We start from the raw sequence: 17,813 nt of genomic DNA, 5'->3' as shown, positions 1-17,813 counted from the left end.
TTAAAACGGCTAAATTACTGAATTTGCCATCTTCAATTTGTGCTACTGTAGACTTCTACCATATTATGGATTTTGATGATGAAATTCGAGAAATTGAACAAAGTTTAATTAAGGACATTCTGCAGCAGCTTAAGCATGTTAAGCATCTACGTATTGGTAGTACCTTTATCAAGGTAACTTTTAAGTATGAAGTATATATTCTTTGTTCTTTTAAGTTTAATTGGGTTATTATAAATTTTTAATTCTGATTGTTCCTTTTTCTACATATTTGTAGATTCTGTCAATTATAGAGATGGGAGGTCAGTTATCTTCAGTGTTAAACATCAAATCACTAACTTTGAATTATCCTCATTTTGAAGAGCACTATGCTGGATTTGCATGTATTCTTCGTAATTCACATGTTCTTGAAGAATTAGTTATTGATGACACTTTGTTCTATAGCCTGGTAAGGTCACGAAACTTTTAAATTCTTAATGCCAAATTTGTTTCAAGTATTATTATGAATGTTATATCATATATATGTATAGGATGAGGAGGATGGAGGGGTGCTTAGGGTACGTTGCACCCCTGCCCTAGTAATTCACCCTAAGCAAGGGCGGAGCCAATCCAGAGCTCAGGGGGCTCCAGTCCTCTCTCCGCCACCTCCACCCTTAAGTAGTATGGTTTTGGTAGTGGACAGTCTCCCTAATTTTAATTCATATGAGTGTATATATAGTGTTATTACAATATATCAAGATAGTTGAGTTGGTTAGATATAATTTTTAATACAATAAATCAAGAGTTTAAACCCATAAAATTCTTTTTTTTTTCAACCTTACTATTCTTAATTATTTTGATATCCTCTTTATCTTCTTAACCCTTTTGAATTAATTTTTTTCCTAAATCAATTTTTCACTTTTAAAACTCAAAAAACTTAATTTTTAAATTAAATTTTACTTTATAAACATCATAAGAAATTCATCCAAAATGGCGCAGAAAAAAAAATGCGTAGCCCTAACAGAATGGATTTCGAAAAAAGTTCACTGACACTAGTTGCAAGTTTAAAATTAGCCCACCCGAATATAAAATCCTGACTACACCACTACTCTATAGTAGAGAAAGTATTATGCATGACTACATGGGAATAGAGTTTGGGGTTTACAATTGCACCTCCATATACGGGATTGTGGCTCAACAACATTTTGTATATGGGTTAACCCTTATAGCTACTTTTTAATACTTTATGCGTTAGAAAGTTTTAACATTTCATCGGTTTTTTTAGTTTTTAGTTTGCGAACAAAATGCAACAACTAAAAATGTTATAACTTGTTAATTTGTAGTATTTAATGTATAAATAAACTTTGTTACGTCATGAGAAACAATTCCCACGCATTTTTACGTTCCTTTTTACCTAACAATATATTTTTTTTTTCTAGGGCTATGAGCGTCTCCCAGAGTTGAATTATTTGGGGGAAAACTATTGGAATTCGAATTTGACTCCATTCGATTGTCTGGCATCCGATCTAAAGACTGTTAAAATTGTTACCTTTCCAGAGTGGGAGGACCAAAAGAAGCTCCTGCAAAACTTTATTCAATTTCTACTGAAGAATGCAAGAGCATTGGAAAAAGTGGTCATTATGTTGGAAGATCCTCAAACAAGTTTCCCCTTTGATGTTTATGAAGAATGGTGTTCTCAAAAGCCTATTGTTGAGTTCGTAAACTTCAAGTATATAGGACATATCTGGATTTAGAATTTTACTGCTTTTGTGAAAATTTGTGTGTCTAAGTATATAACATTTTGGAAAATATAATGAAATAATTTTAGTACGGGTCTGATTCTAACTTGCTATATTTCAAATATAATAATTTTGTTTCAGCTATATGGAGTTTGTTTACATTTGGGTTTAATACATAATTTGTCTGTCCAAAAAGCTTGATTGGTCTGTGTAGCACATGCCTTAGAATGTTATTATGTAATTCATAAAATAGATTAAACCATATTAAAAAGGAAGCTCTTACTTGTTCAACCGTAAAACTTGTATTCTCTAATATTAGAATCACATACTATGACCTTGGTTGTTTTAATGGTAAGACGCGTGCAACAAATTTTTCGCATTTAATTTATTTTTTTAGAACCAAGTGATTAATTGATTACATTTTACATAAGTTCACGAAGTTAACGGAATTATGGAAGTTCACGGGTAATGGGAACACTTTGAAAATTTAGGGGGTCAATCAATCTTTTTAAACGAGTTCAAGGACCTTACATGTTTCACTAAAATCATGATACAGTATGTGGCGAATGTTGGGGTTTAGTGTCCTATAGAAAATTGTTCTAGGATACAAACTTAATGTAAATGAAGTGTTCTTTATATCATTTGTTTTAATGAGATATATGTTTTATAACTATATAAAGGCAATCCCTTTTAAGCACTAAATAAAGTCTAATAAAAGGAAATCAGTAAGTTTGTTTAAAGTGATCATGAAGTGTTCATACAAGTATGAAGTGAGACTAAACTTTATGATAAACTAATAAACTTAAAACCACCCCAAGTGAAGTGATATGCCCAGGATTGACATATCACTGTTGAGACTTGCATGTAACAATGTCTTCTGTCCGACAGAAAGCTGATCTCACAAGCTTCATATATATAGATATCTGGACAGTTACGTGGATCCAATGAAAGGGAGTTCATTAGGATTGAGGATCCAATTTGAGATAACAGGATGGGAATATTCATCCTTGTCACCTGTTCATCTCATTGGTATTAATAGGTATAACTAATCCTCAGACTCAAAGGAATGTTAATTGGTCATTCTGAATTATTGAATGTGAGACTTTGATCCTGTTGTAACACAATCCTTAACAGAGATGACTCTGGGGTGTGAACATCAAAGGTTGGGTGTCACAGGAGGTAATTTCAGGATAGTTATACATTGGATTGAGCATTTATCACTCCCGATAAATGGGAGATACATCCAAGGATCGCTTGTGGAAGACTCGACTCTAAATCCTTGCAAGGTGATAACTTAAGACTTGAAATACAGATTTACTTAACCTATCTATTTGAGTTGACTCGGCCTGTACAAGTAAAACGAACGTCTCGCTATATGTGACTTGACATCATCCATAGTCATAAGATTCAGTTCAAGGATGTAGTTGATAAAGGATCGAATTATACTGTAACTAATACGGAAAGGTTAACGACAGAATCAACATGTCTTCTTATGGCTTTGGGGGAATGATTACGGACTTGCTAATCACATACTCTATACATCATTCCGTTATGCAAAGATTAAATATAATTCTTTGAAAATTAATTTAACAGTTGCATACGGCCAGAAGTAATAGGAACCTAATGGGTCACACATAAGACTTAGAACTTAAAAGAGAGATAGATGTTAATTAATTGATGGAAGCCCAATTGAGCCCAATGAGGCCCATGGACCATAGGGGGGTCGAAATTCATGTATAGTACATGAATGATTAATTTAATTTTAATCAATCCTAATTAGATTAGGATTATGAATTAAATTAATTAAAAGATAAATAAGTTAGGAGTTTTAATTAGATTATAATACTCCTATTGTTATCCAATAAGGTTATTATTATTATCCTTAATATATTAAGATATATAATGAGATAATAATTAGGAATTCTATTCTGAATTGAATTCCTATTCAGTAACCTAATTTTATCTAACTAGGGATTAGATACAAGAGATTATAAATACCCCCCTATATAGGAATTTCGGCCAACACACAAAAAGGCTAACCCTAAGTGATTTTCGAAATCCATCCCTAAGAGCAAGAGAGAGAATTTCGACCCCCAGTTTGAGGACGAGATTTTCCACGGCTTCCTTCCGATCAATTGATTTCATCTATTTCTTTTATCCTTGATCTTGTGTTGATTAATTAGAGGCAATCTACTTTGGTTGCTATTCAACGGTTGATTCTAACTTAATCTTCCTGTGTTTTATTTTGTGCTTGGGAACTCGGAGAAGAGTTGTGGGCACTTCATTAACAACGGTAGATTTATCATCAAAAGGAAATTCTTCTTATCCCTCTTTATATGAAATAACGATTAACGAATCCTAGGGTTAATGGAAATAGGTTAAAAATTTTATATTTTCGCTGCTATACCTTAACCTATTTTCCCAACAGCTGGGCGTATCCCACACACTCGAAGACGTTCCGCTTCAGAGACTGCTTTACGCGGGGCGTGTCTTCCTATACGCCACGCGTAAAGCGCATCAATAAGGCGTTCCAAGTTCAGGAGCACAAACACGCAGGGCGTCCTTCTCTTACGCAGCGCGTACTTTCTTACGCGGGATGTAACACCAGAGGCGCCACGCGTAGATACCATCAACGAAACGCACAAGCTTCAAGACGTCCAATACGCAGGGCATAACCAAGGATACGCGGGGCGTATCGTCTCTTCCGGCAACAGTTGGAAGCAGTCAATGGAAGTTTCATAATCTTATATTCATAATCTGGTAACCAGTTTCCAATCTTGGAAAGCTCTCTTTGGTCATATGAAGTTTCATTCAACTGAAAAAGAGAAATCATTGCTCATGGAAGAACAAGAACAAGAACATGAAGAAGAAGAAGAAGAGCAGGATTCATGGACTAGTATTATGGATAGCCAACAATCTGATAATGAAACTGCTGCTCCCAATCAGAAGAAGAAGAGATCACAGAGGCGGACAAGGAAATTGAGCAATTCTCTGATGATGCTTTCTAGAGATGTTTGTGGGAATTCTGTTGCTGAATCTTCTGATAAAACAGAACAATCCGTTTCTGAGTTTTCAAAAAAGAAGAATTCAGGATTTGAATTGGGGAAAAGAAAGTTAATTGATAACAACCTGATGGTGGAGGGCACTACTTCTACTTTTGTAGATGCTATAGCAATTGAAGGAGGTCAAGATGATGAAATAGTTGAATGTGATGAGTTTACTGAATAAGGATATAATAATCAAGCTGATGAAAGCAACCAACAACTTTCAGGTAACAAGGGTCAAGAATCTGAGTACCAAGAAGCCATTGTTGAGGCGTCAGGGGTTGTTTTTGTTCCTGAAGGAAGTATGACCATGAAGACGACTCAGAATCAGACTTATGAGGCCAATGATCACAGTAATTCAATCCCAACATCAGGTACGTACGTGAGCTTCGGTGAAGCTAAGATTGAGGACTTGAGCTCGCAACTACAAACTCAGGGGGCAGAGCAGTTTAAGGCTCCCCATCTCAGCCCTGAGACTTCAGCTGCTATGGATCAACAAGATGAATTGTTGATTACTCAAGTTGGAGTTACCCGGTCCAAGAAGAAGATTAAGAATAAGAATAAGAAGAAGAAGAAGAATAACTATCGATCCAATTGGTGATGACTTTGAAGGAGATGCCATCATGGAGCAATATCTAAATAGGTTTTCTGATATGGATTATATATGTCTTGGCTGTGTTATTTGAATATGCTGTTCTGTTCTTTTCTACATATTTGTTTTGATAGGTTACTATATGCTGTTCCATTGAATTTAATTTCTTCATTGCAAACTCCTAATTTCTGTTTAGTCCTGATAGCTGGACGTGAATGTGCTATATATTTCCACCTCATTGTGTGTGCTGTGCTTGTTTAATCTTTCCTCTTGAAGCAAATTGACTTCCATTTAAAATAGACATTAGCATTATATTTACCCCCATTAACTCCATAAAAATGGTATTTCTCACCCCCGCAACTTGTCCATTTACCCCTCAACTCATAGAATGTCTTATTTACCCACTTAACTCCATAAAAGTATTATTTCTCACCCCCTCCATTTCCATTCTAGAAGGTTAGAATTGACTAGCGTAAGACACGTGCTTGAAGTCTGACTTCTTAAATACCACGTGTCAAATTCGGTCAAATTTTTTTACAACTCAGCAGTTACATAACCATATGAACTTGTTTAAAGTGTACATAATTCAATTTATAAAAAAATTCCCATAACTTTGCCACATCGAATTTATAAGGTCAATATAAATAATCTTAAGCAAACTAAAAACGTAAATAGTACGTTTTCAAATCATATTGAGGCAATCGATTTTTTTTCCTTTTTTACGTAACAAAGACTAAGGTTATAGGATGAGGTGATAAATCCTGAATGTGTCAAATTGAATAATCATATATACTCAATCAAGAAAAATCTAAAAAACCAGGCCGGTAAATTATTATTTTGGACTTGTAAAGCTTAATTTATCTTCAATTAAGATCACTTCTTTGAAAGAATTATTTGAATTCGTACAATAAAATTCTTGATAATTAATAGAATTATCTGAAACAAAATTATGACATTTGCAATATAATAAGTTAGGATTAGACACATACAACAACTATTTCATCATATTTTCCAAAATGTCAAGTTACTTCCTCCATAAATTTGAGCTTCTTTGCCTTTCCTAAATCAAGAAATACAAATTCATACCATCAAGCAGCAGAGCTCTAAATCCTGACAAATTTCAAATTCATTAATAGCCTTCCATATTTATTTCAAGCTTGGCAACTCAAAAATAACGTTTTGAGAACATCTTGGCATATTCAAACAATTCTGGAAAAAATTCCAACGGAAATCGTGTTCAATGATCTTAAATTAAATCCCCAAATTAACCCGTAAATTATAAAATCGGACCAATTTAGAGGTCCATTTACAAATTTAGAGCCCTTTTCCTAATCTTATAATTTAGAAATAAATATCAGTCATTAATAGTTATAATCATATGCCTCTAATTAACCTTAATATTAACTCAGGTATATAATTATTCTAACCCTAAATAATAATTCATATCAGTCATTCAAATTAATAATAAGTTGATTTTTTTTGGACGAAGGATATGGTGAGAGAGCAGAAAACCTAAATTCTAAAAAGAAGTCATCGTTCGTTCTCTTTCACACTGTCATTCTCCGATCTCGCACCCCTGCATTTCTTCCCCATCTCCATTCGGTCGTCGTGGTCATTGCTTGTGCCGCCTACGTCTGTCATGCTCTTCGATTGCACCGCCTCAACGCCTCCTTCCTCTTACCCCGTTTTATGGGACTGGTTTTGAGCAGGTCTGGCGATTGGCAAGGAGTGTCCGAGTCCGACTCTCTATTTTCGCACGATAGGAGACATCAAAGGTCACCTCAACTTTTGATTTTCGAATAATTTTCACTGATTCTTAAACTAAATATGATAAATTGAATAAGAAAATGAATTTGATGATTGAGTCTAGAAGAAATCGTAATGAAACAGTTTGTATTGATTGCATTAATCAGATCTAACCTTAGCGGTGACCTACCATCCTCCTTCTTTGGGGGCTTTGATCTGTTGACATGGCGGGTCCTCTCCCTCATGACGACTATGTTGGCATAGATGTGTTGTTTAATCCCAATCTCTGCCTTTCGGGTTTGTCCATGACATCGATTGTTCAGGCTACGACTGCAAATGCTACGGCAGCCAAACCGACTTTTGCTTTGATTATAAAAAAACTTTACCGGCGACTCCTTGTTCCACAGCTCAGGTAACGAATGTTGGTGGCATTAAGTCAATTCGGATCTCTCAAGGGGCTTATGATCCTCGGGTTGAATGCAATTAGATAAAAATGGGGGTTATTGAATGTCAACGGATAAAAATAAGGTGTTATTAAAGTAGTTAAAGAAGAATATGGGGTATTGAATAAAATTGGACAAGAATAGGGAGTTCTTTAGAACTTTTAAAAATTTAGATGGATAGTTGTAATTTTAGGCCAAATATACGGGAATTGATGTATTAAGCTTTAATCCAAACAAAAATAAATAAAGCCAAGGAAAAGATGCATTGTTATTAGGAACTTTTGAAAGTAGGTTACATCTTCTATCTTCTGGGAATAGGTTCAAACTTCTATCGCGCCACGTTGCACAGTTATTGATATCAGGAACTTTTGAAAGTTTATGGGGCATTTGAAATTTTTTGATCGTTGAATGCAATCAAGCAGAATTTAGGAGGGGGGGTTTGAATGGTACAAGATAAAAATAGAGTGTTATTGAACCAATTAGAGAAGAATATAGGGTTATTGAATATAATTGGATAAGAATAGAGAGTTATATGGAACTGTTAAAAATTTAGGGGGGACAATTGAAATTTTAGGATAAGTAGATGAGGAAAGATATGTATTGAGCTTAAATGAAAATAAGAATAAATAAGTCAAAAGTCTACACTTAAAGAGCGCCATAATAAGCCACTGGCCCGGGGACTCGCCAAAAGTGTGAGAAATACAATCAAAGAGCGCAAGTCTACGATTGGCCCAAACACTACCATAAACAAATACGACTGATGAATAGAAGAAAAATCAACCATAGGTTCCACGATACAGAGAAAGTCCGATTTATGCCTAGCACACAAAGAAAATAGGTATCTCTGGGTATCCAAATTATGAATACCACTGCAGTTCTAGTAAAGAACATTCATTCAAAACGGGCCGAGGGCTTACTGACCCACTTAGAGAGAGATTGGAAATTGTCAGAAGAATTTGGTAACGAAGAGAGTTTTTTATTCCAAACAACCGTCTCCCAAACACCTTCATCCAAAACACCATCCTCCAACTCAGTTTGATCAACGCAGGATAAAGGAAGATTAACATCTTGCATTGTTTTTCTTGATGATTTCATAATGATATTATCATTGCCAGGCGAATCCGAACTAATAGATGAATCAAACAAAGGTTCGACTCTCTTTCCTTGAGGGCTACCCAATGAAAGACTTACAGAATCCAAATTTTGAACAGATCGGGTGACCAATGGCGCAGTAGCATCAAGGATTTTGCTAGTAACCTCCTGAACTAGAATAATATCCCTCTAAAAGTTCATCCGCTGCTGAACCACACGTGGTTGAGAAACGGTCAGCTGAGCAACAGTCGGTCGAGATATAGTCGGCTTCCTATTCTTTCTACAGTCATACACCATATGTCCAATAGAAGAGCACACTTTATAGAAACTAGGAAGTTTCTCATATACAATATCAATCCAGAATTTTTTGCCTTCACGTTCAATCCCAAGTTGAGTAGGAAGATCCCCTGTCAGGCCAATATCAAGCAACATACGTGCAAAATGACCAAAGTCCCCTTCAAGTGTCGCTTTATCAAACCGCAACAGTCCCCTAATGTATTTGGCAATATCAGAAAGTATTTGAGCATCCTAGTATTCCCAGGACAAGGAATATAGTCGAACCCAAACTTGAGCATTCGTCGTCTTTTTAGCAAAAGGATCAAAATCAGGGACCCATGGTTTTAAATGGAAGGAACCCATTAACAATAACTTTACTCAAAGCTAAATGCCTTGGCTTTTGTGAGTGGAAAATGACATGAAAATAACCCTGACCGATCAAAATTAGCCTCCATGGCTCCTCCATACCCCAAATTGCATTCAGAGCCTGCTTCAATTCAATCACCTTCCATGGGGCATCCCCTTTTAAAAGGATCAGATGCCCAATTAGCGAGTTACAACATATTACAACCCGAGGATCATAAGCCCCTTGAGAGATCCGAATTGACTTAATGCCACCAACATTCGTTACCTGAGCTGTGGAACAAGGAGTCGCTGGTAAAGTTTTTTTATAATCAAAGCAAAAGTCGGTTTGGCTGCCGTAGCATTTGCAGTCGTAGCCTGAACAATCGATGTCATGGACAAACCCGAAAGGCAGAGGTTGGGATTAAACAACACATCTATGCCAACATAGTCGTCATGAGGGAGAGGACCCACCATGTCAACAGATCAAAGCCCCAAAAGAAGGAGGATGGTAGGTCACCGCTAAGGTTAGATCTGATTAATGCAATCAATACAAACTGTTTCATTACGATTTCTTCTAGACTCAATCATCAAATTCATTTTCTTATTCAATTTATCATATTTAGTTTAAGAATCAGTGAAAATTATTCGAAAATCAAAAGTTGAGGAGACCTTTGATGTCTCCTATCGTGCGAAAATAGAGAGTCGGACTCGGACACTCCTTGCCAATCGCCAGACCTGCTCAAAACCAGTCCCGTAAAACGGGGTAAGAGGAAGGAGGCGTTAAGACGGTGCAATCGAAGAGCATGACAGACGTAGGCGGCACAAGCAATGACCACAACGACCGAATGGAGATGGGGAAGAAATGCAGGGGTGCGAGATCGGAGAATGACAGTGTGAAAGAGAACGAACGATGACTTCTTTTTAGAATTTAGGTTTTCTGCTCTCTCACCACATCCTTCGTCCAAAAAAAATCAACTTATTATTAATTTGAATGACTGATATGAATTATTATTTAGGGTTAGAATAATTATATACCTGAGTTAATATTAAGGTTAATTAGAGGCATATGATTATAACTATTAATGACTGATATTTATTTCTAAATTATAAGATTAGGAAAAGGGCTTGATATTGGGCTTCTACCACTTTAGCCCATCCTTCCTAATTAGTTCATTCAAAGTAAACTTATTATTAACTTGAAATAAAAATATCGTTTTTAGGATTTTAGGTCTAGGTCTATTTTAATTTGAAATTATGTATATAACATACACGTAACTATATTTATCAAATTAAATTCCAGTTCAACCTTACATATATGATATATATGAGTTGAAACATGGATTTTAATAAGGAGTATGTCAAATAAAATGTCAATTTTAACAGGGGGTATTTTAAATATTTTATAAATAATAAATCAATTTGGTACTATACGTGTATGTAAAGTAAATTAAATTGAGAATATTCTTAACATATATGAAAAATATTACCCTGAACAAAAGTGAAGGCTAAATTAAGAAGAAAAATTTAATTGCATATTTTTACAAATTATTTGATTATGGAAAGTTTATCTAATTAAGGTAGAAAATTTACCAAATATTACTTTAAATGAAAATTTAATCATTAATTATATGGAAATAAGATTTGATCACACCTACTTCTAATAGAACATGTAAACTTTTATTTATTAGGAATTATCCTAAATTACTCTTTTGAAACATTCTCTTTCAAAGGTTAAAACTAATGCTTTTAAAATTTCTCAATTAGATTACAAAACAAGCACTTACTAAGTGCATTTCCACTTCTTATAAATCAAAAACCCTCGTATTACTTATATTTCTATTCAAAGAAATCATAAGTTTGAGCAGAAGAACTTGGTATCCATGGCTTCAACTCAACAAACAGGAATGAGCCGAGTAACCAATTTCTTCATGAGAAGATGTGTCACTGACAATCCTTTTACTAAAAAACAATCTTGGATTGTTTCAAATCAAACATTTGGGATGTATCCTTTTTCTAAAAGGATCTTTTTACTATATTCAGGTTTTTTTTTCTTTCTTTCTTCCTTTCTCTCTAAATTTTATGGTTTTTCTTTTATATTATATGATATTTGTATATATATTTATGCACAAGAGTTTATACTATGTGTTATCATGTTAATGTTCAAGCAATAATACAAGAGTTTATAATATGTGTTATCATGGACCTTACAAAATGGCTCTTATGTTGAATATGAAAGACTTAATTGAAGAAAAATTATTTTTAGCTCAAACTTTTACAAATATTTTGCAACTGAATCACTCTTTTCCTCTTTCAATTTGCTGCACACTCTACACACTCACTCTCAATTTTATTTACTAATAAGAAATATCATTAGGGTTTGTTGTATAATGATGGGTTAATGTTGAAGCAATATATAATACAAGAGTTTATTATTTTCCATACTTTCTTACTCATTGTTCTCTTGACTTTGTGTTAGGTGATTGCGATTCATTGTTGGAGACTGCAGCTGCAGCTACGATAGATGATTGTTATTCATTTTCTGAGACTGCATCTATGATAGATGACTTTGTGGTAGATGATTGTGGTAGTTCCATTATTAGTCCGATGGCTTCTAGTAGCTCTTCGCCAAGTGCTGGTTTGGCACCCCTTGATGATGATCATTTAATGCTTCCTTATGATCCAAAGGCGTCACAGGTTGTTATTGTTCCTGAATCTGAGGCTGATCTGCCAGATGTTGTACAAGAGTGGGAAGTTGCAATCCTTAATATTCAAACTGAGGCAGAGTATGTAGCACCTGTGTTCATCACAGAGAATTTAGCTCAGATGTTCAGGCAATGGTTATCTTATATTCATAATCTGGTAACCAGTTTCCAATCTTGGAAAGCTCTCTTTGGTCATATGAAGTTTCATTCAACTGAAAAAGAGAAATCATTGCTCATGGAAGAACAAGAACAAGAAGAAGTTGAGCAAGAACAAGAACAAGAAGAAGTTGCTATTTCTCTGATGATGCTTTCTAGAGATGTTTGTGGGAATTCTGTTGCTGAATCTTCTGATAAAACAGAACAATCTGTTTTTGAGTTTTCAAAAAAGAAGAATTCAGGATTTGAATTGGGGAAAAGAAAGTTAATTGATAACAACCTGATGGTGGAGGGCACTACTTTTGTAGATGCTATAGCAATTGAAGGAGGTCAAGATGATGAAATAGTTGAATGTCATGAGTTTACTGAACAAGGATATAATAATGAAGTTGATGAAAGCAACCAACAAGTTTCAGGTAACAAGGGTCAAGAATCTAAGTACCAAGAAGCCATTGTTGAGGCGTCAGGGGTTGTTTTTGTTCCTGAAGAAAGTATGACCATGAAGACGACTCCGAATCAGACTTATGAGGCCAATGATCACAGTAATTCAATCCCAACATCAGGTACGTACGTGAGCTTCAGTGAAGCTAAGATTGAGGACTTGAGCTTGCAACTACAAACTCAGGGGCAGAGCAGTTTAAGGCCCCCCATCTCAGCCCTGAGACTTCAACTGCTATGGATCAACAAGATGAATTGGTGATTACTCAAGTTGGAGTTACGCGGTCCAAGAAGAAGATTAAGAATAAGAATAAGAAGAAGAAGAATAACTACCGATCCAATTGGTGATGACTTTGAAGGAGATGCCATCATGGAGCTTAGCAATTGATAGTATCTGCAATATCTAAATTGTCTCGTGACTTATAGATAATTTTCTTTTTGTATCAATTCTTATAGATAGTTTTCTTTTTATCTGAAATTAATTTTAGGAACTATTTTGGGGATATTGAGTGATGAACTAATCTAATATGCTGTAAGGTTCTGTCAGTCCTTAAAATATTTATATGTTGAAGTATTTTGATGATGCATTTGATACAGTGACACATTTCAAAGAAAGAGATGAGTTTTCTGATATGGATTATATATGTCTTGGCTGTTAGACTTAGAGTTAGTTAAAGACACAAGTGGTTCTTGGCTGTTTGTGCTTGTTTATTTGAGTTGGGCTTCTTGGGGGTTTAGAACTATTGATTATAGGTCTGTGTTATTTGAATATGATGTTCTTTTCTACATACTTGTTTTGATAAGGTAACTATGGTATAGCCTTGTTTGAAGAACACTCGGCATCAATTAAGAAGTAGGCTAGGATAGAGACAACTTGTAGTGAGAATGTCTAATTTTGAGGGAGTAAATACGAAATGGTGGATGGATGTTTTGAAGCAGCATGTTAGGAGGCCTAGCTATTTTTTTGATGTGGCCTGTCCATCAGTTATTAGGCCTGGCTAGCTGCAAGTAGCTCTGTTTATTATTTGGTCCAATTAGACTTTGGATTGGACTGGACATGTGAAGAGTAATTTATTTATTTTAAAAAAGTTAGTAGAAAACTAAACTTGTCATTTTTTACAATTATGGATTCAAATAGAAAACTAAGTTCCTACAACACCACTCCCAACAAACCCATATACCATCCTGGGAAAAAAAATCTGGTGTGTTCAAGAACCACATCCAACTCATGATGACAAAAAACAAAAAATAAGCCTAGATCTAACGGTGAATGAGCAAATTCTACATGTTCATTAAGGTGCATGTGATCAAGACTGAACAAACAATTCTACATATACTTTGATATCCGAGCCTCCTAATTAGAACATAACAACTTCACCGTAGCATGTTGAGAACACCTTGGAAAGTCCAGCAATTTTTTAGAAACTTGAATCACAAAATCTTTTCCACCATCTTTTAATATCACAACCAACTTTTCTAGTACTCTTGCACTCAGAAACTCAATGAAATTGAGAATATACTTACATTTATCATCACTTTCGCATAGACCATTAATCTCAATGATCTTTAGATGTGAAGCCAGACAATCAAAAACTTCTCTGTTTGAATTCCAATAATTCTCACCAGAATCATTCAGGTCTGGAAGATTTGTTGTCCTTTGAGACTGAAGAAAAAATTATTGTGCGTTATTCATTAAATTCCAAAACTAGGTAGTTGTAGCATTGCATTTTCATTTTCATTTTCATTGAATCAATCCGTTCAAAAAATACATAAAACTTGATAATTGATTTTGTAAATTAAGTAGATAATTCTCAAAAATTTCCAATAATATAAGCAAACCCACCATAGAACTTAAATAAAAACTAAATGTACACAAAATATTATACCTTAACCCTTATTTGGAAGGGGGTTAATGGAAGTAAATGGAAGTAATGGAACGTTAAATATTAAGTTAACTTTGTTTGGGAGTTATTTTTTGAGAATAAATGAAGGTTAATGTGGTTAAACGTTTACTTCCTCTAACCTCCAAATTGGGGGTTAACGGAAGTAACGTAAACTTTTTTATAACTTTTTATCTCTGCAGAGTAAATTTAACCTTCCTTCCCCTCCGTATTTAAACTCCCAAAAGAAGTTAAAAATTTAACCTCATTTAACCTCATTCTATAAACTCCCAAACAAGATTAATTTTTAAATTTCATTTTCATCACTTCCCTTCTCTTTCCATTACCCCATTTAACTCTGACTTCCATTAACCTTCAAACTCCCAAACAATCGCTTAGACTCCTCTAACTTTTACACAAATGTTTAATAAACCCTTAAAAAATCTAAATGACATTTTCACCTCCTCAACTTACACAGTTGAAAGTGATAGATATATATTAAACATTACATGTATGATTTAGAATATTTTTACCTTGTAAAATGGCAACTTTATAACTAATTTCTCAAGCACATGGTAAATGTGAAGTGCACATTCGATTCCACCAGAATGTTCTTCAAAATTAGGACGGTCTAAAGTTAAGAATTTGTTGTTCAACAACGGAGGAGATAGGTGACCTTCCAAATTAAGAGCTGAGAGTATCTGCAAACATATCATTTGAGAATGAGAATTCAAAACTAAAATTAAACGTTGTCAAATTATAAGATTAAGCTTATACCTTACCTTGATAAACTGGCTACCAAATTTCAACTCTTTGACACGCTGAAAGTGTGATATAATCTCAATATCAACACCCATAAATACTTCATCACACTCAAAATCAACATTAGCACATATTAAAGATGGACAATTCATTAAATTAGGGTGGTTCCAAGTAAAAAAAATACCAAAAAGGTTGAATTCCTCAAGATTTGTACAAGAAATTTGAAGACGAACAGACCAAAAATCTTTCAAGACCAATTTTTTCAACGAATTGGAAACAATAACATATTCATCACTTATCGAAGTATTGGAGACTAATTCCAAGGATTCAAGTGATGGACTCCCTCTTAGAATATTTTCAATGGCTTTAGATGGAAAATGACAATGTTCTATATTCAATGCCTTGAGATTTCCCCAACTTATACTCCCATTAGGCATGGAAACAAAATTACAATCATACGTATGTAGTTTAACCAAGGAAGCATGCTTGAAAAGAAATTCTGGCAACCTGTACTGCTGTAGATAATTAAAACGGAAATCCAATATTAGCTCTTCCACATCTTTTCTGATTGCAAAACTGATTTTTATATTCCAGATAAAATCTTGTACATGGTGATTATCACCTGTTTGCATGTGGAATTTCTTGATCTTGGAGCAGTCACAGAGAAGTAGTGTATAATCGACGAATCTAGAGAATTTTTTGATAGGCATACCAGCGGAATGGAAGATGAGGACGGGAACCCGAGTCCATTGATTATGCCATCTCTTGGATAAAAGGGTAGTATGAATTGCATCTTTGGTTGATGGCAAGAAGGAGAGGATATGTTGAACTAGAGAGTCCGGCAAATAACTAATGCGATCTTCCTCTTTGGACTGCAACGTCACTCTCTTGTTTTTCTTACTCATAGTTCAGCGACTTCTGTTGGAGTTCTGTCTAAAGTTCAATATAATCAATATGAAGTATGCGTCTGTTGGAGTTCTTAGAGTTTAATAGCCATTAACTTTTGTCTCTTCGACTTCTGTGTTGTTTGACTATTATAATTATATATTTCTATTTGTATTAACTTCCAATTCGTGGAGTATTATCATTGATAAGTGCATTACAATCATTAGTTTTATATTTTTGGTTTTTTTAACTTAAAATCATAATTAGTTATATAATGTGTTGTGTGTACCTTTGCCACCTCTAATTCAAGGCACTTTTTGAAACACCTTCAATTAGAGACAGTGGCAGAACCAGGATTCCAATTGACCCGGGGCTCAATATTTAATAACAAATTTTTTAAAACGTCAATAACAATATATCCAAAAATCTAAAACCACTCAAGCAAAGAACTTCATATGCCAAAACAAAATTGAAGCTGCCTAGCTCATAATGCATATCAGCATAAGAAAAAAAACTGCAGAAACAGTGAACCATATGCAAAATTACATATTTGAAATTCATTTAACAAATTCCGACCATTATTAACTAGTAGAGTGGAACTAACATCCCCAAATCTATGAAACACTTTATTCATATTAAACCAAAGAGGCCACAATAAAACCAGTACCACAGAAAATTCAAGCTTACTGCACAATCTGAATTTTCAACCAAACCTTCTACAATCTTAATTTCACAAACTTATGGAACTTTAAAGATTAATCAAGAGTTAATAAAGTCAACTATCCAGTTACAATAAAGTGAACTATCATGTTTTACACTTAATTGGGTTGCAGAGAATTTGCAACAATCAATTCAATGAAGAAGCTCCACTCATGATCATGCCTGGATGGTCCTAAAACCACATAATCATAATGTTGAAGGATTAAATATTAATCACTAAAAGAAGGCCAAACCGAACCAGACTAAACCAAATATTAATAGAATCAACCAAAATGAAAAGGGCCAATATCTCCGGTTCTAAGAGACCAGCGACTTCATCGACAACGGTCAAGCAAGATGAAACCGATCCCCTTCCAGTTTCCGATTAGCCAATTAGGGGAATTAGAGCATTCAATTAAAATTAAAATTCCAATTCTAGTTTAGTTTTAGCAGTCTTCATTTGAAATTAGGGGAAAAAGCAGTCTTCAATTGAAATTCCAATTTCCAAAGCTAGGTTATAAACTTGAATTGAAATTACTAACCTGGCTGGAGATTATTCCGATTTCCGACCAAAAACATATGTGGTAGGAGGAGCGGCAGCAGCGGTGGAGGCTGACCGGAGAGAAACTATTTTCCTAAAGCAGGGAAGAAGCGTAGAAAACGATCAGCAAAATGATTTCCATTGAAATTTTTTTTTTTTTGATAAGGATTTCCATTGAAATTAGGGTAGCAATATAATCTGTCCTTTCTCTTCCAATTCCTTTATACTATATGACGTCGTTTTGAATTAAGTGAAACGAGTAAAGCGACGCTGTTTTGAATTAAGGAATTTTAAAAAAAACAGAAATTAAAACATATAATATCTTCTACCTGCGAAAGTAAATAGCCAAAAAAAAAAACATATAATATCCTCTTCGACATCTTCTTCAACATAATGTAAAATTTCCATGGAAACTAATAATTTTTCTTAGATTTTCGGATGCTACCCGGAGCTGGAGCCACTGCTAGCCCCCCTCTCGTTCTACCACTGATTAGAGA

At 34.5% G+C, this 17,813-nt stretch overlaps 1 protein-coding gene across 6 annotated transcripts; it reads right to left on the bottom strand.

Moving 5' to 3' along the window:
- Positions 1-6,443: 6,443 nt before the first annotated feature.
- Positions 6,444-17,495, bottom strand: LOC136226390 (putative F-box/LRR-repeat protein At5g02930). 6 transcript variants are annotated; one of them, XM_066014856.1, is made up of 4 exons: positions 15,212-17,495; positions 14,963-15,130; positions 14,074-14,212; positions 6,444-6,461 (listed from the first exon to the last, which is right to left on the bottom strand). In XM_066014856.1, coding segments are annotated over exons 1-4 (1,194 nt in total). In that variant the 5' UTR covers positions 16,097-17,495; the 3' UTR covers positions 6,444-6,459. The 6 variants fall into 6 exon arrangements, with proteins under 6 accessions (XP_065870928.1, XP_065870927.1, XP_065870924.1 ...); XM_066014855.1 differs by lacking the exon at positions 6,444-6,461 and adding an exon at positions 11,465-12,047; XM_066014852.1 differs by lacking the exon at positions 6,444-6,461 and having other exon boundaries at positions 12,070-14,212; positions 15,212-16,968; positions 17,318-17,495.
- Between the last annotated feature and the right edge of the window lie 318 nt (positions 17,496-17,813).

This window comes from Euphorbia lathyris, chromosome 4 (genome assembly GCF_963576675.1).
Source record: "Euphorbia lathyris chromosome 4, ddEupLath1.1, whole genome shotgun sequence".
Lineage (NCBI taxonomy): Eukaryota > Viridiplantae > Streptophyta > Magnoliopsida > Malpighiales > Euphorbiaceae > Euphorbia > Euphorbia lathyris.
Note: the sequence above shows the minus strand (reverse complement) of the source record. Positions and strands in the feature narration are given on the sequence as shown.

Bases quoted from the DNA above. Each gene is read 5' to 3' on its own strand.
- LOC136226390 (XM_066014851.1), bottom strand. From the start codon at position 16,096: ATGAGTAAGAAAAACAAGAGAGTGACGTTGCAGTCCAAAGAGGAAGAT. The intron at 15,131-15,211 runs GTAAGGTATAAG...ATATGTTTGCAG, and splicing joins TTGGTAGCCAGTTTATCAAG to ATACTCTCAGCTCTTAATTT. The intron at 14,213-14,962 runs GTAAAAATATTC...TTTTTTCTTCAG, and splicing joins TAAAGTTGCCATTTTACAAG to TCTCAAAGGACAACAAATCT.